General features: G+C 43.0%; 1 protein-coding gene across 13 annotated transcripts in view; it reads right to left on the reverse strand.

The window, feature by feature from the left end:
• Positions 1-26,610, reverse strand: part of nav1a (neuron navigator 1a) — an 83,036-nt gene that overhangs the window by 54,884 nt on the left and 1,542 nt on the right. For 7 of the 13 annotated variants that reach the window (XM_069526027.1, XM_069526024.1, XM_069526032.1 and 4 more), the window contains exons 3-6: positions 24,907-25,094; positions 19,853-20,729; positions 18,882-18,973; positions 7,600-8,427 (exon numbers count right to left, since the gene is read on the reverse strand). In XM_069526027.1, the coding sequence (XP_069382128.1) occupies positions 7,600-8,427; positions 18,882-18,973; positions 19,853-20,727 (1,795 nt within the window). In that variant the 5' untranslated portion in view covers positions 20,728-20,729; positions 24,907-25,094. Of the gene's footprint in view, positions 1-424; positions 572-7,599; positions 8,428-8,677; positions 9,044-18,881; positions 18,974-19,852; positions 20,730-24,906; positions 25,095-26,037; positions 26,174-26,610 lie in introns of those variants that run through there. The other 6 variants (XM_069526035.1, XM_069526034.1, XM_069526033.1 and 3 more) reach the window with 3 other exon arrangements.

Consider the following 26,610-nt stretch of genomic DNA (forward strand, 5'->3'; position numbering starts at 1 on the left):
CTAATGCACCCAAATGTGGATCCGCATACTCAAGCATGAACACGTGCACAAACACAAAACAACACAGCACCGGGATGTTGCGACAGGATATTAGATCCCTTGAAGATCATATCGGCTGTGTGACATGAATGGTTAATGAGCATGTCAGAGGAAAACAATATTGCATCTGCGTACAAGAAATTAGTGCAGTTGTTGGTTCACATGCAACAAATGATACAGCCATGGATTAGTGTGTCGATATACAAGAGTGGGGGTTTGGGGCAGTTGACATCCATTTAAAAGCAAAAAACCTCAAGCAAGATTCCAGCAGAGAGGTTGACTGGCTCAGAGTTAAAATCCCCCTTTTCTCTTTCTTATCATCTGAGCTCTCCTTCACCCCAGAAATAATGTCTCTCTATAAGTTGCCCCAAACACAAAGACTCACATAAACACACACGCCGTATCTCCTTAACCACAGCCTTATCTGCTCAGAGGTCACAGCACTATCTGCTTCGAGAGGAAGGTGAGGAAGCTTAAGAGAAGTTTACTTTCTCAGAGACGGAGGTCGAGACCTCAGCAGAGTAACAACAAAAGAACACCTCACCTCCCACCTCCTGATTAGACTTCAAAACACAAAGGGGAGTGTGTGTGAGTGAGTGAGTGAGTGCGTGAGTGAGTGTTCCTCTGTGCCGAGCTGCAAATCTGCGAGAGGGGCTTTGAGATTAAAATAGATGAACAGAGGTGCAATATAATAAAACACATAAAGACACTCATGGTATGCAGAGGAGGCTGTCACAAAAGAATCACCCCGAGGTAAAACAACAATCGTCCAGGTAGATGGATATGTGTGTGTGTGTGTGTGTGTGTGTGTGTGTGTGTGTGTGTGTGTGTGTGTGTGTGTGTGTGTGTGTGTGTGTGTGTGCATGCCTGCATAGCAGTCTGAAATGTCAGATATTTCAGCTTAGTCTCTTGTGCCTCCTGTGTGCACTTAAAACTTTCAACTTGAATCTAAAACTGAGCAAATCTAAATACAGAATCCATCATATGCACACACACATTCATGCATGCACACTCTCCCAACGTATACGCTCATGCATAGCTAAGGCAGATAATATGTGGCAATGTTTGTGTGTATTTCTGTTCAAGAGAGTCGTTTCCTGTGGAACTGTTTTTTATGGTGTCTTGTGAAACCCAGCTGTAGCTCTGCTCACAAATGTCAGACAGTCTGCTCGCTGTGGCTGAGTGGGAGGGATGACAGCCAGTAAGCACATGGACAGAATTCAACATTTAGATGTAGTTTTAATGTAATTTAGAAAACCTGACGCTGGTTTGTAAATTGTCCCGACACTGGTGAAAAGCACAACACAAATTGCCATTGTCTAAGGTGACATCTTCTCAACCCAAATATTAAGAAAATGTACAGTTGAGAATCTAGAAACTGAAATTTGACTTGATAATCAAAACTTTCAGAGGATTAATCTTCATTTGATGAACAAAATGATCGACACACATTTACTGAAATCTAATTTAAAAGCTGTTCATGCCAGTTGCTGGACAAGGTACTCCATTTCTGTCAATTCAATATTATAATACTGCAAACATAGTGTAATAAAACACAAAATATTGAAAGGATGTCTCCCTCATTATGGTATTGGCTGAAAAGTTATTGCTGTTGCAGTGTTTGCATTTTGACATTGAATTTTTAGTTCTGTGCCTACTGTCGTGTTTGTTTACCGAACATCTGGGGCTGCTCACATCGCCCCCACTCCCTCCCTCTGTCTCATTTTGCAGCAGCAGCTCTGCAGCCTGACAATTCAAGCCTGACAACTTTCATATCTGACTTCAGAGATCTGATTAGAGGATGAATCAAATGTTATGCTTTGTAGCATAATTGGTTGATTAACAAAAAATCCTTATACAAAAAGAATTGTAACCACTGAACGTGTGATGGGGTACAGTACTGCATACATTTAGGAAAACAAAGGATCAGAGGAGGTGTCACAAACAGCTGATCCCAGATCTGTTAGCTCCAGTTTTCACTACTGAGACAGCATTAGCATTATAACTGGTGTAAGCTAACAATTATCATGAGACACAGTCAGATCTGTGTGTGTGCGTGTCTGTGTGTGTGTGTGTGTGTGTGTGTGTGTGTGTGTGTGTGTGTGTGTGTGTGTGTGTGTGTGTGTGTGTGAACATACAAACAGCTACATCAGCAACAATGAGCACTTTTATCTCAGACCTTTCAAGAAAGGACAGATAGAACAAAAATAAATGAATACTAAGTATTCTCTATCACAAGGTGGCCTACATAACTCACTCTGTCTCTACCCCCCTCACACACATGGAAATCAAAGGTTTAATAAATACATACTATATCTATATATATATAAATACTATATCATTTAGTTCTGGGGCTGATCGATACATCAATAATTATATCAATAGGATTTTCATTAATAGCAATAAATGTTAATAAATGTGTTGCTGTTCATCAAGTGTTTTTGATTCCCTGCTCATAATAACAACACAACCTTGACTCAGAAAAAAATATTTGCATTTACAATAATAATGTAATATTTATCGTTATAAATCTCTCCATCCAATGATATGGAAAGTTTTATCTTAATAAACTTTTTGGCCATATCCTCCAGCCCTTTTTCTTTCTACCAGTAAACATACACCACGTTTCTGTTCAGATTAGCCAGAGGAGACACAAATCAAAGATGGAAATGTCAGCATCTGTGGGACTGAAAGACTTTCAGTCATTTAAATGTAAACATGGAAAAGGCATGTAATAGTATATTCCGGAAAGACTGGAATGTTAATGACCAATATCTTGTAATTTCCTTATCCATCTTCTCTATTTCATCATGAAATCGAAACTAAGTAGTTGCTCGATTGTAGCAATTTAGAGGCAATTCTCCCGTGACAGTCATTCGAAGTAATTTAAGTGCAGGTTTGAGCGCTGAAGTCAATACACACTTAAATCTTTCATGCAACAATACAAACTATTACAAGCTACTGTCATACTGATGGCTGGAAGATGTACAGACTACAGTACATTGTACATGATAATAATCGCATAATAACTAGCTTTTGTATTGCGGCCTGCGTGCGTGCGTGTGTGTAAAAGCTGATTGGACAAAAACACAGTACTAATATGATTTAGGAGGAAGACGGCAGGAAGCAGACAGCACTAATGCAATGGCTCCTGCATTAAGTCCTTAGAGAATGACCACAAAGCACTGTAAAGATACACACGCACACATACAAACATATAGAGAAAAATGCATCATCATCATCCATGCATCCGCACATGTGAACATTTTTTTATCCCAATCAGATGAAAATATGTCCTCTGTCCACCTCCTGAATCATCTGTACCAGAAATATCCTCTCTGCTGTCTGACTGGTGATGGAGCACTACTACCCATCAACTCACATCAGAGTTGAAAGAGATGACGGAGAGAGAGAGAAAGCGACAGGGAATTGGAATGACACTTTTATTCCTCGCTCTCCTTGAACGTTTGTTTTATTCGGCTTGTCACCAGTGCCTCGATTGGGAGGATGACTGCCCTGAATCCTTCAGTCAAGGAAGCTCGGGGTAGAATCAGGCACTCTGTCCGCACCCGCATCACATTAGAGCACTGTGATCCCAAGCAGGGCCCGGTGATGAATAATACCTCGGCCACAGCCAATAGGATGAATACAGGGGAGCCGACAGGATGAGATATCGGTGACTGAATGTGGCACACGCTGAATGTGCGTGTGTGAGCATGTGTGAGCTTTAAAGCTGCGGTGCTTTCTTGTTATTTCCTGCAGCGCTGTTAAGTTCTCTCATGTGTGTGTTTGCCTGTCTGTGTCTTCTTTTTTTAGGCTTTGTCGATTTCTCTGTAGGGTTTATTGTTCCGCAGACAGCTGACGAGAATTCAGCAGTAACCATCAGTCACGCAAATGTGCAAACGTACACACACACACACACACACACACACACACACACACACACACACACACACACACACACACACACACACACACACACACACACACACACACACACACACGTTGTTAATGAAGGCTGCCTTTATGAGCATCCATGTGAGTTGCATTAAGCTCTCTTCCCCTGAGCCTTCATCTTTACTCCACCAGTTTGTACAGTCACTTCTTCAGCTCAGCACCAAAATCCAATCTTCTAAACTAAATCTATATATTCTCCTTCTGATCCTTCATAAAGTAAAATTCCCCTTAAATACCAAAATCTCCCTCCAAACAGATGTCCTTTTAGCTTTAATCTGTAATTTATTTTAGTCTCGGTAGCTGGCCTTTTCCAGGGTGATAGATCTGTGATTAGTGGACCGGAGGCTGAATCTTCTCATTATCTTTATGCAGGGCCTAATCTGGATGCTTGCTGGTGTCTTTAGACTGGATCCACTAAACCATGCCTGCCCCATGCTGGGAAAAGGCCACTGCTTTAGGGAGCTTGCCCTCTATCGTACACCTCATTATGGGGGCTGGATGAGACTGGGAGGTGTCATTAGTGGAAGACATCTGAGGTTCAGTGCTTTAGGTTACCCTGGAAATCTACTCAGTATATGCTTTACAAGGTGCAGTTTAGGTCGAAGAAGGTCGCTCAGAAGAGAATTTTATAAATGGAGTTTTCTTCTTCTATATCTACTAGGGTTATTTTTTTGTAACTTACATTGTTGACTATTTCAGAGGTCTGTTAATCAACCAACACAATCTTCAGACCCGAGTCCCAACTCAAGATAAAACCTCCAGTTCCGGTCTATACTGAGTTGAGTTTCATCAAACTTTGACTAAACAGGTGAACAGCTCTTTCTGCAGAAGCGGTGGTGCAGTTTCAGGGTTCTGGTTGCACTTGCCGCAGCTCAATGACTGCTGGTCCCTCTTACAGCTTCAGAAAGAAATCTGCCACCAATATTACCACATTACCTTTCCAAACTGGTTTAAAATTGGTCCAGCACTAGTATCTTATAAAACATGCTGCATTTGAGCATATTACTGCTGAATGTACTGCTGCCTATGGACAAACAAGTCAAGTAATTCTTAAAATCCAATTAGAAAAAAGCTCTTGATCGCTCAGTGGTTAAACATTTATGTCCGATTAAAGAAAAACAGATAACACTGACGCTAATCCTAAATCAGGCCTAACCTGACCTAGAAGACCTCTTCATGTGTGTGTGTGTGTGTGTGTGTGTGTGTATGCAGATGAATAGCTGATTATCTTGGGTTATACATTCCAATTAGACCTCCTTGGTTGCCTCCATTATCTGCCCAGTACTGTAGCCTGGTCTCCAAAAACAATGTCCCAGTGAATCCTGCTCACTGTCATGACATGCAGACACAGGCTTATAATTTTCGCCCTGTAGCCCACAGCTAAGAAGTAGCTTCCAGTACAGAAGGCTATGACCGAGTTGAGCTAGATTCATTATCAAATCTAGTATAATATCATGCTGTGCTGGGACACACGGCTTTAATGTATGTAGGACGCAGATGAGGAGAAGATGGGACCATGCATGGGGAAGGGAGGGAGGAGCAGATCACTGGGAATGATCCATTGGACATTCATAATCTATCTTCCTATGACAGAGCACACGGAGCAGAAACCAATTAGCTGCTCGTGCCATCGGAAATGGAGAAGCAGATACGATAAAGGATGAGCCCATAGCCGCAAGCTAGAGGGCAAGCTACAATTAACCTGTCCCAAACACACACACACAAAACACACAGGTTTCTATGATAAACCTCTGGCAGGTTTTGGTAGACTGTGATGACCCAAAGCTACCGCCGGTCACAAGGGATGCTAGAAATTTAGGTCACCGGCTTTTACCTTTATTCTACTCCAGTCTCTCTTGGAGTCTGTCTCTGTCTCTTTCTCTCTCTTTCTTTCACATTTATCTTGTTCTGTTAATGATGCCCTGCCCTTTCACTTTTCCTCAATAAATGTATTTTCTGTTTTTCTTCCTCTATTTTTAGTCTGTCTGTTTTTCCCCTCTACTCCCTACCTGGCTGCCTGACGTAGGTGTGGCCAGCAACATCACAACAAGCTGTGGAACAAGGTCACACACGTGCACGCGCGCGCGCACACACACGCTCGCACACACACACCATGTACAGTACAAACACACACTCTAAAAACTGTGGGGGCAAGGTCATACAAGCTGTGATCTGGGGCTGAGTTGTGGGAGGCAAGCTGGCGAAGAGGGAAAGAAAGAGACAGAGAGAGAAATAACTTGAGAGGGAAAGACAGAAGACAAACAGTGGGATGATGTTAGACAGAAAATGATTTCTTTATATCAATCAGATATAATGACTCGTCATCTCCCTCGCTCTCTGATGCTATCTGCTTTCTGCCGAGAGGGAGGTTTAGAGAGAGAATGAGCAATATGGAGAGAGAGAAACATAGGATGAATAATGGATGAAAGGTGCAGATTCAGACACTGGTTTGACCAGAACACAAAATCTGCCTCTATTCTCCAAATACAAACCCAGTGACAACAACTTTGGCGATAAAGTGTGACCTGTGTGTGGGACATGTGTGTGTGGCATGTGTGTGTGACACAAGTGTTTATAAAGGTATGTGTGTGTGTGTGTGCATGTTAGCTCACTAACTACCTGTCCATGCCACCACCCCCCCAGATTCCCTGCTCTTCTCCCACACGTTGCCCCCGGTAACAGGCAGAGGAGGTGGGGAGGTGGTGGTGGATAGTGACCATCTGTCAGCGTCCCAGAGATCAATGGGACAAGAGAGGAGGGGGAGGAAGGGGTGAGGGTGTGGAGCGAGGCTAAATATGTGGCCCACTGTGACCCGCAGCCTGGCTCAATATGCAGCCGATTTATTTACCGAGAGAAAACACACACACACCCCACGAGTGCCGCTCACACGGCCTTTATTAACGAATGGCTGACTCTGGTATGAGCCTGGAGATGCTAGGACTGCAGCACTGATGGGAAACATGGAGTCTCAAATACAAACAAACATAGACACACACATGTGGGGACTGACGGATGGACAGAGCTGTGGGTGTAGAAGTGATTGTGAGAAAGAAAAAGAGAGAAAATGTGAAAAAAGAGGGAGGTATTGAATCGGTTAATCTATATCTAGCTCACTGTGGCAGTGGGTCAGATGAGACTGGGACGAAAAAACACTCCAGCACTAGCTAATGATTCAACGACAAAACAATTTCAGCCTTGCGCTTGCTTCAGCTGATTCATGGGAGCACACAATGCTAGTTCACACACACACACACAAATCTGAGCAAATACGTACATCAAAAATCGATTTGCTCATATGGACGAAGCACATTTGTTTGCCGCAAAGAAAGCAGAGAGGTTATTGCCACCTACAGAGCAGGAGTCTCTCTCCATCGTCTGGTGAGTAGCACTTAGAAAAACACACTGACATTTTGCTCTGCTGCAATAGAGACTCAACTCATTTAAAATTCACTGTTGATGCTTTAGGTCCAGAGCTGGAGGGAACAGTTTGGGTGTGGAGAGCAGAGAGGATGTTTACTTTACTCAATGTGTTTCTACTTGATGTACAGTATGATTTGCACCTGTATGTTGTCAAGCAGGATTGGGTAGTGATCATGGACTCACCGAGGATTTGGCTGAAGAGTAATTGCTCCAAGTCTCCAAGCACCGTCACCACCAATTCTGGGTCCACCTTCAGAAAGCTCTTGTCATCTTCCCCCTCTATCCCTTTCCTCTCTTTCTTGTCCTCTGTCGAGAGGGAGGCAGATCTCACCTTCTCCCCTGGTTTCTTGCCATTAGTCCCGGTGCTCCCGGCTCCATTGGAGTGAGCTTTAATTTGGTTGTCAGAGGGGTCTATGTCTGCACTCTGTCCCACCTCAGAGGCCTTGCTGATGGGCTTGACCTCAGCGTAAGGTCCCCGTGGTTTACCAGGGGCAGGGATTCGACTCGGCTTGCCGGTGTTGGAAGTGACTGCTGGCGAGCAGAGTGGTTTGGGTTTTCCCTGGAAAAGAGATTGTTCTGACTTTGAAAGGGTCCGAGAGAGCGGAGGTCTCCCACCCCCAGCCGGACCTGTTTTAGTCTGTCCTGCCTTGTTGGCGCCAGCGCCAGGCCGGTTTGTAAGATCATTCCACCGTGGAGACTGGTACAGGTGCAGCTTCTTCTCAGCATCAGTGAGCACACACAAGTTGTTGAGTGATCGCTGCTTGCGGAGGCCAGAAGGATTGGGGATTGGAATTGGGATAGATCCAGAGGAGGGCCGGTAGACTTTGAGCTCTGACCCGGAGGGACGTGAAGGACCCTGGGGCAGAGCGGAGGGCTTGGGCGGGGGCTTCCTAGAGGCCATGGCCTGGGCTGAAGTATCCTGGCAGGAGACGGCAGCAGCAGACCTGAGGTTCAGCTCTCTGGGCTTCGCCGTCATGCTAATGTTAGCCACATTAGCCTCCAGCATCCCCCCTGCAGAGAGCCAAGCAAAAGAATCAGTGGCACACTGTGAAATACAAGCGAGCAGACTGAAAGAAACGGATGGAGAGGTGAGAATGAGAGATGGAGTTAAAAACAACAGCACTGTCTGGTTCGTTCTCTCTGTCTCCACTGGGTCCAGACTGAGCCAGACTCCCCACTGTGTGAGGCTGTGGGTTCACCCCTCTGCTGAAAATGACGAGTTGGTTAGTGGAGTGGCAGTGTGGCAGTCACCCTTACTCACTGCTGGTAATCCATGGATCTGCAGATCAGTGTCTCTCTGTAAATCCACTCTTTCACAGCGCGTCTGTGGCTCCCTGTGCCACAGAGATGACAATAGCGCTGCAGGAGCGAAACGCAGCAGTGACCAGCCTCTGTCTCCTCCTCTGTGCTCCCTCCTGCTTACCAGGCAAGCAGCAGCCGACTGACAGGAGGAACAGCAGCAGCAACATCCCTCCTCCTCCTCCTCTCTCTCTCTCCTCCCTCAGCCTCTCACTCAGTCACTGGCTTGCTCACTCTACCCCCCATGGCTCATTCACCCTCCCCTCTCCTCCTTCTTCCTCTTCCCTTCCCTCCTTCTTTCTCGTTGTCTCTCTGTCTCTTTCTCCTCCCACTGGCTGATTCACCCGCCGATCTTCTCTCTCTCTCTCTCTCTCTCTCTCTAAAACACACATACCGCAGATCCTGTGTTTTGCTGCACACCCTTGAGTCTGAACACAAGGGCTCGGCGATAAATTACCAGCATGCTCCCTGTTCCTGTTTCAACATCAGCTTTTTTTAAAACATCCTTTTCAAGAGTTCTCTCATTAAATCACTTTTCCCTTTAACACCTTGCTATTAATCCCTTTGTTGTTAATTTTATTTATTTATTTCTTTGTGAAAGAAACAACAAGAAAGCAAATGAAAGACCATTAGAGCAAAAGAAAGAGCATAACAATGAAAGATGAAAAGAGCAGAAGAAAGAATGAACGGCAGAGAGAAAGAAAGAGAAAAAAAGAAAGACAGATAGCTAAGAATGAAATTAGAAAGAAAGCTAAACAGAAAAATGAATAAAGATCAAAAAACAGAAAGAGGTAAATAAAGACAGCTTAATGGTAAGAAAGCGATGGAAAGAGCAAACAAAAGAAAAAAAAAAAATGCAAATAAGAAAAAACAACAAAAGGAATAATGCGCAACAAAAAGAGCGAAAGATAGAAAGAGCAAAAAGAAAGAAAGATTTCTCTTTGATATCAAATATTGCAACCAGCATAAAGACCCCCCCCCCACACACACACACCAACCTCTTCTAATTAATTAGCTGCTCTATTCATCCATTGACATTCTGAGTTTCTTACGAGTCCTAATCACAGGAGGTCCACCCTCAAATGATCATCACATGAGCCTCACCTGCCTCGAATTACCTCTACTGTCATCTCTGTCACTCATTTCTCAACTGCTTCCTGCCTTCAGATCAACAGTATGGTGACCCCCCCTCCCCCAGTTTACATAGAGGCACAGGCCGTTTGGTTTGCTGGGTATAGATTCTCCCCAATGACAGTCCATCCGTAATCACAACCATTATACTTCAGTGGTTTAAAACAAATGCACGTGTGAGAGTGTTGGTGTCTATATATATTTTTGTCTACCCTCCCCTGTATGCATACAAATGTATGTGTGCGCGGGTCTGTCTCCATGAGTGTGTCACATTGATGAGACAGGCCCAGAGAAGCCACAGCGCCCGTCCAGGGACCACAGTTATGGCTCTGGCACGTTCAGCTATACGTCATCTCATCGCTCTGCACGCCCCATCCCAGTCAACACAGGAGCAAATCAGATGAACTCTTTTCCACCCTCATCATCCTCCTCATCATTTCCAGGTTTCAGCATCATCACCATCATCATCATCATCATTTCTTATATTTTTGCTTATAGATTAAATGTTAATGATCATCTATACCTCTGGCAAGGAGGTTGTTCTCTTTGCTATTTGTCTTTCAGTACATTACTCAAAACCTACTGAACCCATTTCCATTCAATTTTGTGGAAGGGTGGTGAATGAGCCAAGGAAGAGCCCATTTAAAGTTGGAGCCCATCCAGATAAACAGGAGGATATAGCCTGGGTGTGGCTAATCACAATGAAACCAATTATCAATTACATTTGGTTAATTGGTTGATGTAGAAACTGAGTAGGCCATTACTATTTCACATTGATGGTAGATTTGGATCTTACAATAAACGAAACCATCATTTGAAAACTGCCTTTTGTGTTAACAGTTGTGTTGTCTTTGTCTAATATTAAAATGTATTATTGTATATTTCACAAAGCACAAAGTCAAATTACATAAATGAAGTGTAAAAGTAGGTTTGGGGTGTGGTAGAAACCAACATATATGAAAACCACACCCATGAGATATACATAAGATAAAATACAAAACATAAAAAATCCGTACTTTAAAATTAAATTGATGCTGCTCTGAAACATTTCACATCAGGAAGGGGACGCATATTTTCTCATTGCGCTGTAGAGGATCTATTCTTGTAATTCCTCCTAACACAGGTGGGAGTCCATCCGATAAGAGACAGACTCAAACAGAGACGGAGAAACAGCCCGATGGCGTCATTTCTCATCTAACTTTATTTCCATTAGAGGTAATCGTGATGACAGAGCATTAAAAGTCATTACAACTCATTAATAATCAATACAACTGTTTGCTGTATAATTTGTTCTTGTGTATTAATGCATCCTGCCTGCACACAGGTATTGCCACTAAGTTGGAGTACTGTTTATGCTCCATTAGTGCAGCTCACTTTCTCATGTACGCAGGCAGCAATGCCCGCAGCTATGATGATATCAGGCCCCCAACTGTTGGAACGAGTTTTCAGACAAGCAGTCTTTTGGGCTAATGCCCATTTTCTCCTCCATTTGCATAAAACGGTTGACTCTGAACCAGAGAGAAAACAAACCGTGTCCTGTTTGCTACACTCAATATTATAGAGGTGCTTTAAAAACAGCTCATTTTTCAACAGTGACTAAACCTGGCGCCAATTGAACTTAAAAATGACAACGACACACATTAAGGTCCAACCTTAAATCCATCTGGCCTTGAATGAGTGTGTGTGATACAGGAGCTGAGCAGCAGACAAAAACACAGACATACATTAGCTGTTTTATTGTGTTAAGCCTGAAGCCATTCATTCGAAGCAGCAAGCTTTAATAAAGGACCAATGTTGAAGCGGTTATGCCACACCGAGACCAGAGCCGTGAGGTGACAGTTATGGGGGCTCTGGGGGCCGGTCGTAGGCCAGTAGGGGGGTAAGGGACGTAATTTAAGGCTAATAGGTGCTGTACCTCAGCTCTTATACCTCCCTGATGAGGGATTAAGGTTGGTGAAACGAGAGTGACTGCATACAAGGCAGGTCTGTGTGGCACACAGATGCAAGAGGGGCAAAGACATGGGTTGGTTTTCTTGAAAACACATAGACACACAGGTAAAGTGTGTGTTAGCGGCACACAGCTGCTTGTTTGTTCCAAGACTCGTCTTTCTGGCTCCACAGTCTAATCACTTTAATATATGACTGATGTAAACATACAGTATATTCTGACCCTCTCTGCGTAGTTTCTAACCACACACACATGCACACTCACACACGGCAGGGTGTCTGACTGACTGACCTGAGCAATCTGGCCTGACATCAGAGAAGCTAGTAGTTTGAGTTTGATGAGTGCCACCACTCAGAATTAATCTGCACATGCAGTGCATAGCAGGCTCACACATTCAGTGTGTTACAGTGTGTTACAGTGTGTGTGTGTGTGTGTGTGTGTGTGTGTGTGTTTGAGAACAGGTTTGTGGCCTGACCACAGTGGCTGGAGCCTTGGGGAAATTTGCTGCAATGATGGGCAAACAGTTCCACACACATAAAGACACTTTTAAGCAAAGGTAGGTGAGAGAGGTCGACATGAGAGATATAGGGATGAATGGATAGATTGAAAACACAGAGTGAAACAGAAGGGGAGACAGGCAGACAGACAGAAAGAGGCAGAGTGTCTCACTACTTTGCATGAGTATATTTGCCCGAGCATCTTAAAACAGTTTTGAACAGATTGGCCACTATATTTCTACAGAGCAGTTATGCAGCCAGTTGGACACACACACGTTGTGGTGCATTATATGTGTGTTTACCAGGCTGCACAAGGTCTCCATCTTTAAAAGGAAAAGTACTGTGAGAGAAAAGGAAAGCTCTGCTGCTTTGGATGTAACTAATTGTATCAGCACGACTTAAACTTTAAGAGGAATGGTTCCCATTTCGGATAAGCAGATGGCATGCATTCTCACTTTCACCCACTCCCTGTCGTCACTCACTCCCTGTTAGATCTTCTAGTTTTGCCTTTTTTTTTGCACATACAAAAAATAAGATGGGACATGTGTGAACAGGCGGAGAAGTGAGAAGAAAATGACGAGAGAGTGTGACTGAGAATTGAAGATGGAGAAAAATGGTCCAAGTCAAGAAGAAGACCGAGCAGACCACCACCTGGATGTTACTCATGAGGAAAAGAAAGAATGTGATAATAATAATGAAGAAAACAAGGCAATGAGGAAAGTAAGAGGAGGAGGAGGAAGAGGATGGGGTGAGGAAGGATCTCTGTATGTGTGCCAGAGGAGCAGAGGAAGCCTGTAAGACAGAGAGGGGATATCCTGCCTTACCGCCTCACCACTCCTGCTACGTCTGCTTATGTCCGTTGACACACTAATGCATGGGAAGAATAGACCATGACACACTCATACGCAAGGTAAGGCTCACAGTTACACACACACACTGGTAGTGCACCTACACAATGACATGACTATTAATGTCCTGTTTACACACCAAATACTGAGGCGGCAATCTGATGCATACAGTATGCAGCTTCCTAAACTGAGTCAGAAATGTATGTGTGAATGATGGAGAGAGTGTTTTCCACAATGATGCCTCTCTGGTGGTCTCACTGAGCTGATGATGCACAGCATGAGTGATGGCTGAGGCATTTGGGCAATTCAGCCACTTAAAGGCTGTGCATGACAACAGTTTATCAGTCACTCCAACTCCTGATCCCGCAGGCCCAAATGTTAATCTCTCCCAGGGCGAATCCCGAATCTCTCACAGCTCAGAGCTGAGAAACATCAGGCACAAACTTATGAAGTGAGTGGGGAAAAAATGAATTTGTCAGCTTTTGTGTGTTTTTAAAAGGGACCGCTCTTTGTAGACTCTCCCTTACAGACACGGCAGCGTTGACATTCTCAGCACACTTCCCGGGGGTATCCCACAATGCTGTGCTGCATAGGCTGGTTGCTTGGTTACAGCGTGGTGAGATGGATATCATCAACATGTGTTTGTGTTTGCTCGTGTGATTGTCAATTGAAAAAGAATAAAATGTTCAGTAGAAGTTAGATTAAAAAAATTAATACAAAGCAGAATATGATAAATACAAGTAAAATTAGGAAAACTCTCCATCCCTAAAGTTATGTGCTCATATTCTGGCATGTGAGTGTGTGCTTGATTGTTCATGGTTTATTAATTTGATAGATGTCTCTGTGAGTCCACGTGTGTGTGTGTGTGTGTGTGTGTGTGTGTGTGTGTGTGGTCCCACTGAGACACAGGGGGTTACACACATGACTGACTCCATGACTCCACTCCCCGCTTTGGGAGTCATCTCAGAGGTCAAAAAAGATCTTGTGTGTGATGTGCACTCATTTGCCCTTTCCTCAATTCACCCTTATCCCTCCATCCTCTCCTCCTTCCTCTCCTCCTTCCTCTCGTGTTCTGTCTCATGCAGCGATTACGTTGCACCTCCTAGATAGTGAGGACATTTCTCAGGAGGTGGTGGTGGCTCTGTCTCAGTGCACTGCCACACAAGGGCTGGATGGTACAGTGTGTTACACAGATGGGGGAAAAAGAGCTTCTACATGAGTCTGTGTGAATTTGTGTTTTTTCACACATGTATGTGAGCCTACTCATGTGTGCTCATGTGCATTCAAGTGTACAGTTCCCACACTTAAGTGATGTCCTCCCCATCAAATTTAATTTCTAAACCCACCATAAATTACTGGGCCCCCACTTCAGCTGTCCTGGCTGTGCACTACAGAACCTTTGGCAGGTCAAAGGTAAGGTCAACTGTAGAGTAGGGCATGACATTAAAGTCTAAATAGTGATTACTGTCCCACTCCTGGTGATGAGCAAGGCCATAATCTAGTTCACGCTTATGTCTGATCATCTTCCCAAAGCTACTAATCCACTCATCACTGTCGAATGCCAAACCGGCATATGTGTCTCTGATTAGATTGGCCAAAGAGGATTATGCACTGTCTAAGAGTAGATGCAGCCAGGGGGTTATCAAAATGCTATATGCACTAAACTGTCCAGGGGCATTAAAGAGATGGTGGACATGAAATTTATAAACTGCAAGCTGATTTCATGATTTCATTACGAAACGATTTGTCGTTTATCTGCTTGAGGGTCAGTGTCATGTGGTTGTTCCAGAATTTAGTTCTTTATGTGAAGGATCCACAAAGTGTATTCTGCAGAAGCAAGTCAAAATTAACTGTATTTTTATACTGTGTGATAATGTATATGTTGATATTTTATAAAAAAAATTAAATATAATAATATAAATTGTTATTTACATTGAATACACTCGTCTTTTATGTATATTCGAACTGTCTACTTTCTGTTTATCATATACAATATATACTATAACAGGAAAAGATACAGTTGCTACAATAAGTGCATGTTCTCTGTGTGTGTGCACTATGAATTGTACTAACATTGTACCACAGCATATTGATTTATCTGTGATTCCCTCGGTCAGCCTGAGCAAAGCAAACATTAAACTTTAAGTCATTTTTAAATCAATTTAATCAGTTTATATTGTCATTTCTTTATTTTTCAGTTTTCACATAAATAATAATTAAGGCAAATCCAAATTAAATTAATGCAGTCCTGCAATAAATCCTTCCTTCATGGTGGTTATGATGTTCAGTTTTTGTTGAGCACTACATAAACACATGTGGGTTCACTGTCCCACGTCCATTAAACTGCAGCACACAGCTGCCTTCCGGTGCTACTGTCTGGCAGCTCCCAAATAAAGCTATTATTTAGCCTGTCTTCATTGATATGAATGGGGTGAACAAAATATGACACCTGCCAGCAGAACGCAACACAATTCATCAAAAACTACAATCTGTGTGAATGCACCTGAGTCCCCCTAGAAACCACATTTATATTCTCTAGATCCAGAGTTGTATTTGCATCACCAAACTGCACACACTCATAAATATCAGTTAACTAAACAGGTCGGAATCATTTTATCAAAATCCATGAATGATCTGAGAAATCAACGAAAATATAAACTAAAATCTTCTTTCCTGAATCATAACCACATCCAACCACATACTGTTGCTAATAAACAACCAAACAGACAGAGGTGAAAACATCACCTCTGTGGCAGGGGTAATTATAACCTTCATGAAGGGAGGACTTGGTGCAGGACTCATGCATTAGACTGCATTAGCTTACATTTAACTAATACTGAAAATAGATTATAAAAGATTACATAAAGGGCACTGGGACCATTATGTGATTTGTTGACTCATGGGTCACTACCATTGTTTCACCTTGAGAAACAAATCATGGAATCCATAATCGATGTATGTGTGACTGTGTTGAAGGAGCACATTTCTTTTACAATAACATGTCAAACTCACACCTGTACTGTACGATTTGTTTTATTTTGTAAATGTCAGTGTCACATGATGTCATCGAATTTGTGTGTGTGGTGCAGTGTGTCTGAGGGAGCGGACTTAAGAGTGTCCATAAGGAATATCAGACCCTCACTGGGGGATGGAAACTGATACACAGTCCACATCACATTCATCTTTCAAACACCATCTGTCTACTGTCACAGAGGCATACATCAGCACACGTGCACACGCACACACACACACACACACACACACACACACACACACACACACACACACACACACACACACACACACACACACACACACACACACACACACACACACGACACACGACACACAAGCACATGCTCAAATACACCTCTCCTGAGAGCGACATGGTCAGGAGGTCAGTGGCGTAATTGAAAGACCACATGGTGCCACGGCCACTTTAAAATGTTCAGGTCTTCATTAGGGTTTCGGTTCCATTCTGATTATGTTACTGCTGATTCGATCTATGTGAATTACAGCATATGGAAAACATTCAGTTTAGGGAAATCTACTCTTTTACCAGAGTCACTAGGGAGAACCATAACAAAATCACATCACGATCTGGCTTTGTGTGTTCAACCAGAGCCCTTAGCTTTGAAATGTGTAACCAACATTCAATCTGTCTTTTTCATTTCCCTGCACACATTTGCCGTTTGTTCTCTTTCCACCTTACGAAAACCAAAATCCATCAACCCGCTGACCTCGCTGGCCTCCTCTTTTCATCTCTCACTCCTCTTTTCCTTTCCTCCAAAACTCTGCCTTCCTCCCTTGTTTCCCTCCCTTCCTCCACTCCCTAAATTACAGTTATTACGGTGCCAGCCCACCCTCCATGTAAATGCAGCTTCAGAGGAGTCTAAGACACTTTAGCTCTGTGTCTAATGCTTGCTAGGGAGCAATTACAAGGCCACAGCTATAGTCACAAGACAGCCAGGGGCCTTTATAGACTGGAACTGGTCGACCACCAGCTCCCTCCTCTCCACAACCAGCTGCTTGAAACCTCCAATATGCTTTTAAAGGGCTAAATGTGTTAATTATACTTTGACACTGACAGGCCAGATCAATAGAAGAGAGAACATAAAAGTCAAAGCAAAACTCTTTATGACATGACATACTGTGTGTGAAAAACAATAAAATAAATTGTAATAATAATAATAATAATACATGTTGTCTCATATAGCTTTTCATGCATTGCTCATAGAGAAGTAAATGGGAAATAAACTCCTTGTCTTTATTCCTGTCCAACCTGACTCCCTGATCCTGAAGTTATTTGGTCAGGAATGGTTTTAAAAAAACTCCATTAGCTGCTTCAATTAAAAAAAAACAACGATGGTCTTAAAGAAATATTTCAATTTAACACTAATACTATTTATATATATATATATATATAAATATATATATATATATATAGAGAGAGAGAGAGAGAGTAGTAATAAAGTAGAGTGGCAGCATTATTTGATCATTTACGATGTAACAGTAGCAGAGGGAGGATCATATTGTGTAAAATTGTATTCTACTATTTAGCCTTCCTGACTGAAGAGCAGATAATTATGACATTTTAAATTAACCAGAGAGGGAGGTGTCAACCTTTGACCTTGTCTGTGTATCTAAGATCACTGAGCTGCAACATTGCCCCTCAACTCATATAGAGAAAAAATGGTTTCTATTCCCACAGTGTTCATTGCACAGATTGAAAGATCTAGAACCTTGAAACTTGAAGCCTGTTATCATTGCTTAATGCAACACAATGTAAAAATTACAGCCATACAGAGAGAGACATACCTGCTCTGATACTCTCTGGATACACTGTACATATGATGTGTAAATCCTAGAAGAGTAAAATACACACATGTAATCATGAAACTTCCACATCTAGGCAGCACCACAAATAAAAATGACTCACAAAGCCACTGATACAGTCATATCTCTGAGGCATGTCTGCCTCTCTAAACTCAGACCGACAATGGAGACGCATGACAATGGCTGTGGGTACTGAGCAAACCATTACTCAGAAGTACAGGGATGGAGGGAGGGTGGTCATGTGGGGAGTGTGGCTTTTTAGGTCAATGAAGCTAGAGAGAAAAGAAGAGAGATAGAGAGAAAGCATGAGGGGAGGAAGAGTTCAAACTCCCCAACAGTGCACGGGTGAGGCTAAAATCAACATGCACGTGATACTGGCCGGCAGCGAGTTGGAGATGTTTTCCATTTCATCCCATTACTGACCCACATCACCCCTGTCTTCTTTCTTCATCTTAACATCCTGAGCCCATCTCTCCATCCATCTCTGTATCTCAGCAGAGCCCCAGGCCGACGCACGCGCACACACACACACACACACACACACACACACACACACACACACACACACACAAGCGATACCACCTAACCTCAGACATGGCTCCTCAGGAATGATGAGGAGGAGCATGACAGACGCACATTTAGACAGAGAATGCTTGTTCCTTAGTCTTCACTGAGTCTATTCAGGTTACACAATGAGACCCAAATTTCGGCCGCTGGCATGTCCTGTCTGACGCCGTTTGTGACCCTGTCACAGTAAACTTGTCTGGCTGAGAGTAAAGGCACTCATACCTGCCAGAAGAGGTCTTGGCCTTCCCAAAAAAATGGCCATCGTGATTTGTACAGTGGAGACAGAGAGAAGTTGATGATGATTGTAATTTCTGCAAAGTGTGTGTCAGTGCATCAAACCTGGTGTGAGGTCATCGCAGCAGACTTCTATGGATCCAGATGAGCAGTCACTCAGCTCGTCCACTGAAAACTCTCCATCCTGCACCTGCAGCCTGTCGACACGACACAACAAAGCCATCGCACACTGGTTACTGTACAAGCAAATCACCTCAATACCACTGATTATAATCAAACACACAGGCTGCTGGGTGTAACATTCAGAGAAAATGGCCTTTCCCAGATGTGGCACATTCATTTTTCCATGAAAGTAAAATCGCTGCTGATGCACAAAGCACTGAACATAATTCCATCCATATAAAAGGAAAGGTGAAGCTTGAAAATGTCAGCTCCCATCTTAAACTTTTTATTTTAGTTTTTATCTTCTATATAGTATAACAACAAATTCTGTGAAAAGATTTCTCTGCTCTCGGATTCATTCTTCAGGGATTGATTATTTTCATTCATACAAAATTAGAAAGGCCAACCCTCTTCTTGTTTTCATCCCACTTCATAATAGTGGGTGTAGAAGACACGGCAGCAGTATATCGACGGAGCCCAGAGGCTGACAAGAGGACACTGCAACAATCAACTCTGCTCCAGAAAACACCAAGTGTGTCTATGCATGCACACAAATGTATGACTGGAAGATATACAGAGGAATTAGACTGAAATGGCCAAAACAGGCCTCTGGGGGCTCATCTTTAATATCCAGAGTGGGGGCCTGTCTGTGTCTGTGTGTGTGTGTGTGTGTGTGTGTGTGTGTGTGTGTGTGTGTGTGTGTGTGTGTGTGTGTGTGTCTGTGTGTCTGTGTGTGTGTGTGCGTGCGTGCGTGCGTGCGTGCGAGTGTGTGTGAGTCTGTGTGAGTGCGTGAGTGAGTGCATGAGTGGGTCAGTAGACAAGAGAGTGATCATGTGATGACAAGAGAATGGGAGCTCATGATGGAAGTCATAGTCATGATAACTTGCCTGTGTGTGTGTGATGTGTGTGTTCACCTGTAGCTGAAGGGGGCCACAGTGGCCATGTTGACTCTTGGTGTCTCTGTGGACGCAGCATCCTTGTCCAGGTTTTGCTCCTGAGTATCGACATCCTTCTTCAACGTCCCGGGCAGTGTGAACATGATGGGCGGCAGTGGCAGGGGCCCGGGAGAGGAGGCCGGACTGCTGTCCTCAGAGGTCCCCATCTCCTCATCTGACTGGCTCATGGAGTTGCTGCGACATTTGATGGCGTGTTCATAGCTTGTTTGAGTGAGAGGGGGGCGGAGGTTACCGTTGTTTAACATGGTGGAATGGGCTGACTGGTTTTCTGGAGGATTTTCTCCCCTGGGCATGGTCTCTGTTGCCGTTTTAGAGTTGTAGTTGTCGCCTGTGCTGAACTGTTGCCGTGGACACAGGTTACTGGCTCCCCATGCTTGGTTCTTATTGCTGAAGGAGTTTCTGTTGTGATTGCCATTATGTGGTAATTGTGTTGAGGTTTGAGGCAGGGCAGGTTTTCCAAGATCCAGTGTGTCTTTGGAGTGTGGTGGTGGAGGTCGCCGCTGGGTCAGTGGGCTGCTGTAGGCAGAGCGGGACACCAGGGGAGAAGTTCGATTTCCTGTTCGCTGGAAGAGTTGACTTTTCAGGTTAGCATCTTTCAGCATGTCCCTGGAGGAAGGACCAGGGATGCTGGAGCTCCGTGGGCAGAGGGAAGGAGATTGTGTGGGTGTGTGCGTGGGAGTGTATTTAGGAGTTTGACTTGAGGGCCTGGGCAGGTCACTAGCCCGGTGGCGAGGGTCTGCTTTGGGGGAAGAGGGCAACAGGCTACGTGGGAGAGGGATTCCCGACGAGGGGGGCCCTCGAGGGGCCGACTTCACATTGACTCCCCCACTCATACCTGAAACACAAGGGGAGAGACATTATGAGACAAACAGTTGGAATGTAAAGTGGGTGCTTAACTTTGAAAGCACATCGACATCACTGAAACTATGAGTCACGACAGCAAAATTTGGTTATCCATTAACTATCGATTGATACACTAAAGTTCCATTATGGATAAATCTAATCCAGTAAAGTAGTACTGGCTGTTCTCAACGCAGATCAGAGTAAACATCTGTGGTATGTGAGTGTGTGAATCAAGTACATATGACAAAGTGAGTGGTGGAGTTCAGCTTATTTACAGCCAAGCACGGAGCATCTTCAATCTGATTTGTCTGCCATGAGTAAACAGTTTCACACACACAGACACAAGCTCACAGCAACTTCCAGCAGCTCAAATAACTGATTTTACACACACACACACACACACACACACACACACACACACACACACACACACACACAGAAGTATGGGATCATTCTCCACCTGTTTGTTACTTTTCTTGTTGTCCCACTCAGAAGGAACCTGCAGAGATTTGTTGTGCCCTTCTGTTCTACATAAACCACAGTGGAGAAATGTTGTTCAGTTGAAACATCACGTACAATCATATAATCTAACTTTGTTTCTCTGCTCTGCTGCAGGGAGCGAGGGTGTGAGGTTGGAAAAAGGAGGGGAGGTGCAGAATGAGAGGGAAGATTATAGTTTGTTGAAAAACTATTTGCAAACTCTCACAAAACATCAGAATCTCATGTTGCAGTTACTAGATTTTTAAAAAATCTAACCATTTATTTGAATGTGTAAGTCACACATTATAATTGTGATGAACAATTTGTTTGGAACTGAAGTATTAGACTTACAATAAGTATCTTCTGCCGCTAGGGTTATCTCAATCAAAACAAAACAAAAGGCATAGCTTGATGACATTGTGAAGAAGTGTGGGATCATGGGAGTTGTCTTCACCACCACTGGAGATGAACATTTATCTCAGGCACAAATCATTTTTACAGATGAGGTAATGTTTTAAACTTTTATTCACGTGACCAAAACAGTGAATGGAAAAAACATCAGACTATCTAACTAGCTGGCGATGTGTTTTTCCTTCATCATTGTTTACCCCGGAAGTTACAGCAGAGACGGGCAAAGCCACAGATAAAGTGGATATGATGCAATTAAAAGGCGACCAAAATGAAACATCCTGTTTCCTTAAATAAAACCATTCTCTGGATTTGTTGGAAACATTTTTAATAATGTGAGTATGCAAGTCAACAAAATAAATCTTATTTCAGTCTTGTGGACATGAACAATATTGATCTCCAGTCTGAGAAAAGATCTGATTATAAAATGTTCCTCATAGTTCTGTTAAAGACCCTCTAAAGGTTTTATAGTGAAAAATACTTTACCTACACTTTTATGACTGTGTCACTAAACATCGTGAACAGATCATGTTGCTCTAGCCACCCAGATGTGCAGTCAACAGCTGCTCCTCTCTCATTTTCATACATAATTAAAGTAAATACATGCCTCGAAATATATATTCTACATTTTTCCTTTTTAATTTCTACTTCTCGTATTTGCTTTGGAACAGTCCAGTATACTGTAAGTAGATTTGAGTATTACAAGTATACACACTCACAAATACACAGATTTAACGGTTAGCCCTACTTGGCACATCTTAAAAAGCAGAAACTTTGCCGCCAAAGACTTCTTGACTTCTTGGGAAGCTGCCTTTAGTAAAGCAGAGATGTATCAAACTAAGCCGTCAAAGTCACATGGATGACATAATGGATTATTTGACTGTGCATCTAATCACAGCATTGCCCTCAGTGTGATGTAGAGGACACAGACACACACATTTTTCCACAAACAGAATCCCTGCAGTGGAAAGAGGCCAACTCCTGCAGCCCAACAACTCTAAACATTCCCAAAAATAATGTTTCTGTTCTTACAAAGCAAAGTGTGTCTGTAGTTTCCTTCCTCTCACGTTTTTACAATATGAGACACACTGACACAGAAAATGGAGAGCTGGTGTTTTGCCAAGGTCTGGTGCTCTATCATATCTGAGTCAATGCTAATGTGCAGCAGCAGCATACAGCAGTGGTGATGCAGCAGAAGGTAAACAGAGACAGATGTGATCATCCATCCTCATTTCGCTCTCTAAATTCTTCTTCCTCATAATTCCCGTTACCTCCCCCCTCCTCCATTTCTCTCCGTCTCCTTTAGTCTTGTTCGTTCTCTTGGGAGGTCGAGTCACTAATAAGCATCAGAATTTCTGTCTGTCTGATATAATTCCTGTAAAGGGCTTCCAGGAGCACAGGTGCAGTCTGGCTATGTGTCTATCTGTATGGAAATTGGCTATTCCCCCGGGGGACACGCAGGGGTCATACTGGTACTACTGCAGCCCACGTACGGACATACAGAGGCTCAGCTGGTGGAGGGGATGGATGTTAGTGTGTTTGTGTGTGTGTGTGTAGAGATGAAGAGAGAAACCAGAGAGAAAGAGACAAGACATTTCTGCTGACTGAACCCAGCAGCTGGAACTTGGAAAAAAATTGCAAATCAAATCCCTCACTGATAACGTGATGTTTCCCTGCATTACAAGCCTGTTCCACACAAAGTAGTATATTCTCTGTGTCATGTGTTCACTGTATATATGTGTTATATTCAAGATCATTCTGTATCCTTCTGTTATGTAAGTGACTCTACAGTGGTTATATTGTTGGCTTAATGCTTTCACTTTACGTCTAGATTCTTGTCAGGCTGAAGGAATTAGTTGAGAGAGTTTGGTTATTTGTGGAGTCTAAAAATGTACAGGATCATTTAGTCTAGCTCAGTTAAAAAGCACATTTAAAATTAGAATGGCACTCAATGGAGCGCATATCTCCGCCATGGCAAAATAGCCCCTTTAAATTCAATTAGCCAAGTACTGAGGAAAAATAATAAATGATTATTTTTGTATCATGTCGTTTTTGTCTTGATGTATTGATAAATCATTAACAATAATAGTTCTTAAAATGTCATGAAATTGAAAAACATGCCAATCACAGTTACAAAAACTAGGTGACTTTTTAAAATAGCTTTTTATTTTGCCTGATAAACAATCCAAACTCCAGAGGAATTGAATTCACAGTGAGTTATACCAGAGAGAAGCAACAGTGTTAAACTAGAAACTCTCCGTTATTTTTTTTGTCAATGAATCAATTATTAGAAATGTTGTACAGTAAAATTGACTCCATAAAATGACTAAGAACATTTAGGCTGAAAAACATGACATGCTTCTGTGACATTAGAAAAATACCTTAATTAGGTATTTAACTAATGATAAAAAAAAAAAAGAATCAGGCCACAAAAAACACAAACAATAAAATTTAATTCCCAATAATACACTTAAAATGAATAATGATTTACTGTTTTTTCTTGCAGCTGAGTATAATAAAAATGATAACTCTTAACACTTTGTTTGACCAGTCCCTTCACTCTATAAGCTTTGTACTGACATCTCCTGGATAATGGAGGAAACTACACCAGAATGGACACTGATTTCTCTACATCTCATACTATCCTTTTTCATTTTCCACCTCTCTCCAAACATTCAGGAGCTGAGCTTACTGAGTTGTTAAAATGTTTTTTAACTTCAGTCATAGACAACAAAGAATTTAGGTGTGTAATTCTTTCAAGGAGAGAAAAATGAAGGGCAGCGTGGCAGCTGGCAGTGGACGATAACTTCCTAATCACAGTTTAATACTTCAGCTTTTCTGAGATTTTTCTGATCAAATAAACATCAAAACCTCTCTCTCTCTCTCTCTAACACACACACAAACACACACACAAGGGTGAGCCTTGTGATGAACACTCTCTGACTCATCACAGAATCAATAACTGAGGTGGCAGCACAGACCTCTCTGTGTAAACTGAGGGACATCAGCAGTGCATGTGTTTGTGTCCCAGTTTGGAAAGTTGATAATAAGTGAATGTAATTACATCTGAAATGGCAACAGCATAAACACGAGCAATAATGTGTGTCATACATCGTGTTACAGTATTCATGTGACACTGAGTGGTACCAAAACACTCTGGAAAAACATGTTAGAAAACACAGCAGCATAAAAGTTAACAGCTTCTGAAGCTTATAAAAGCTGCTAACGATGAAATGTCAGATGTGTCAGATCATCAATATAATATATCGTCAATATCTAACCTGTCACTGGGGTCGTGAGTCCTTCAGTGAGCGGATGGGTTGAGCGGGCAGAGCCGGCAGGAGGGAGGGAGGTCACACTTCTCCGACGTCCCAGGAACAATGGGCTGCTTTTTCCTGGATCACTGTTGCATCCTCACCGCTGCCCTCCCATTGGTCCGCACCGCTTCACCATTCACCAGGACAGGAAGCTGTTACAAACAGGAATGACATTTCCACCCAATCAGCGGGCCTCGTACTAAAGTGACTCACTTTCGATGTCAATTTCAATGAAAAACCTCAGAAAAACGCACGCTCAAACACGGCTGATGTTACTATGAGTCAAGTGACCCAGATGGAAATTTACAGTGACCTCACAGTGACACATATTCTGTCATCCTAAAAAAGTAGTAGTGTCGTAAACTCCTTGTTGTCATGTCACACAATGGGCTATGAAACTGTTAATTCACTGAAGAGGTTTCTCTACTTTAACTGAAGTAGAAAAAAATAAACCAGACTGCTAGTCACAAGGTTTTCAGTGCATCCAGCGAATCACTCACAAACTAGGAAAATGATGCATATCTAACACACACACACACAAACACACACACATTCCAGATGTGCTCATTACAGGAGTGAGTATACTGATACAAACACAAGCACCCACAAACTAAACAGGACAGAGTACAACCAGACAACCAACAGTATAAACATGTGTGCACAGTTTCCCTCCTCTCTGATTCACTGCTCTACATCACTCTCTACACATTGATTTTAGATGCACAGTGTGTATGTTGCATGAGTCATACAGCCCCTCTGCTGACTCAGGCTGATCACATCATGTCACCCCTGGTTATAGGATACCCCCACCTCTCCCATCCCCTCTCCACCTCTTTTCATCCCACTTAAGCTCTGCCTTTCAGTCCCTTTGCCTCTCTCTTTCACTCCGCTGCCATCTCTCCGTTTGGCTGCTGACTGTGACACAACTGTCAACATGTTCACAGATCGAGATGCAGGGTTTTCATTCATTTGTTCAATGAATCACAGATGGAGAGGACACAAATTCTCACAAATACGCAGCAAAAGTCAAGTCAACACATGCCTGAAGACAAATATGACACACTAACTGTAAAATAAGCACAAGGCTGTACTCACCCTCTGCGTGCATCAGGATGCAAAGCATCAAGTGAGTTTGTCTCTATCTGTATGCTGCTGAGTGCTTCTCGCCTCTGTCTACTTTTGCCTGGCAGACCCCCTGAGCTGCGAGCATGTGCATTTGTGTGTGTGTGTGTCTGTCATTCCGCTCCTCTATCACGTCATGCCGCTCTGCTGCTGCCGCAGTACGCCTGCATCCGTATCCCCGCCCCGCTCGTCCCCCTTTTCCTCCCCTCATCACAGTCTCTATCCCCCCTCTCTCTCTCTCTCTCTGTTTCTCTCTCTCTGTAATGGATCTATTGGCTGAACTCCCTCCCTCTCTGAGGTGAAATACAAGCCCAGCTAAAGCAGAGACAGGCTGGTCCATTAGCTGGATGAGTGTGGTTTGTATGTGTGTGTGTGTCTATGTATAGTTATGAGGGCCAATTTTTGTGCAGACATTTTGATGTGAGTACATTTTGGCTGGTCCTCAAAATTTCAAAGGCTTGTTTGAGGATTAAGACTTGGTGTTAGGGTTAGGGTTAGAATTAGGTTTACGTTAGGCTTAGGCATTTAGCTATAATAGATAAGTTT

This window comes from Paralichthys olivaceus, chromosome 6 (genome assembly GCF_024713975.1).
Source record: "Paralichthys olivaceus isolate ysfri-2021 chromosome 6, ASM2471397v2, whole genome shotgun sequence".
NCBI classification, from domain to species: domain Eukaryota; kingdom Metazoa; phylum Chordata; class Actinopteri; order Pleuronectiformes; family Paralichthyidae; genus Paralichthys; species Paralichthys olivaceus.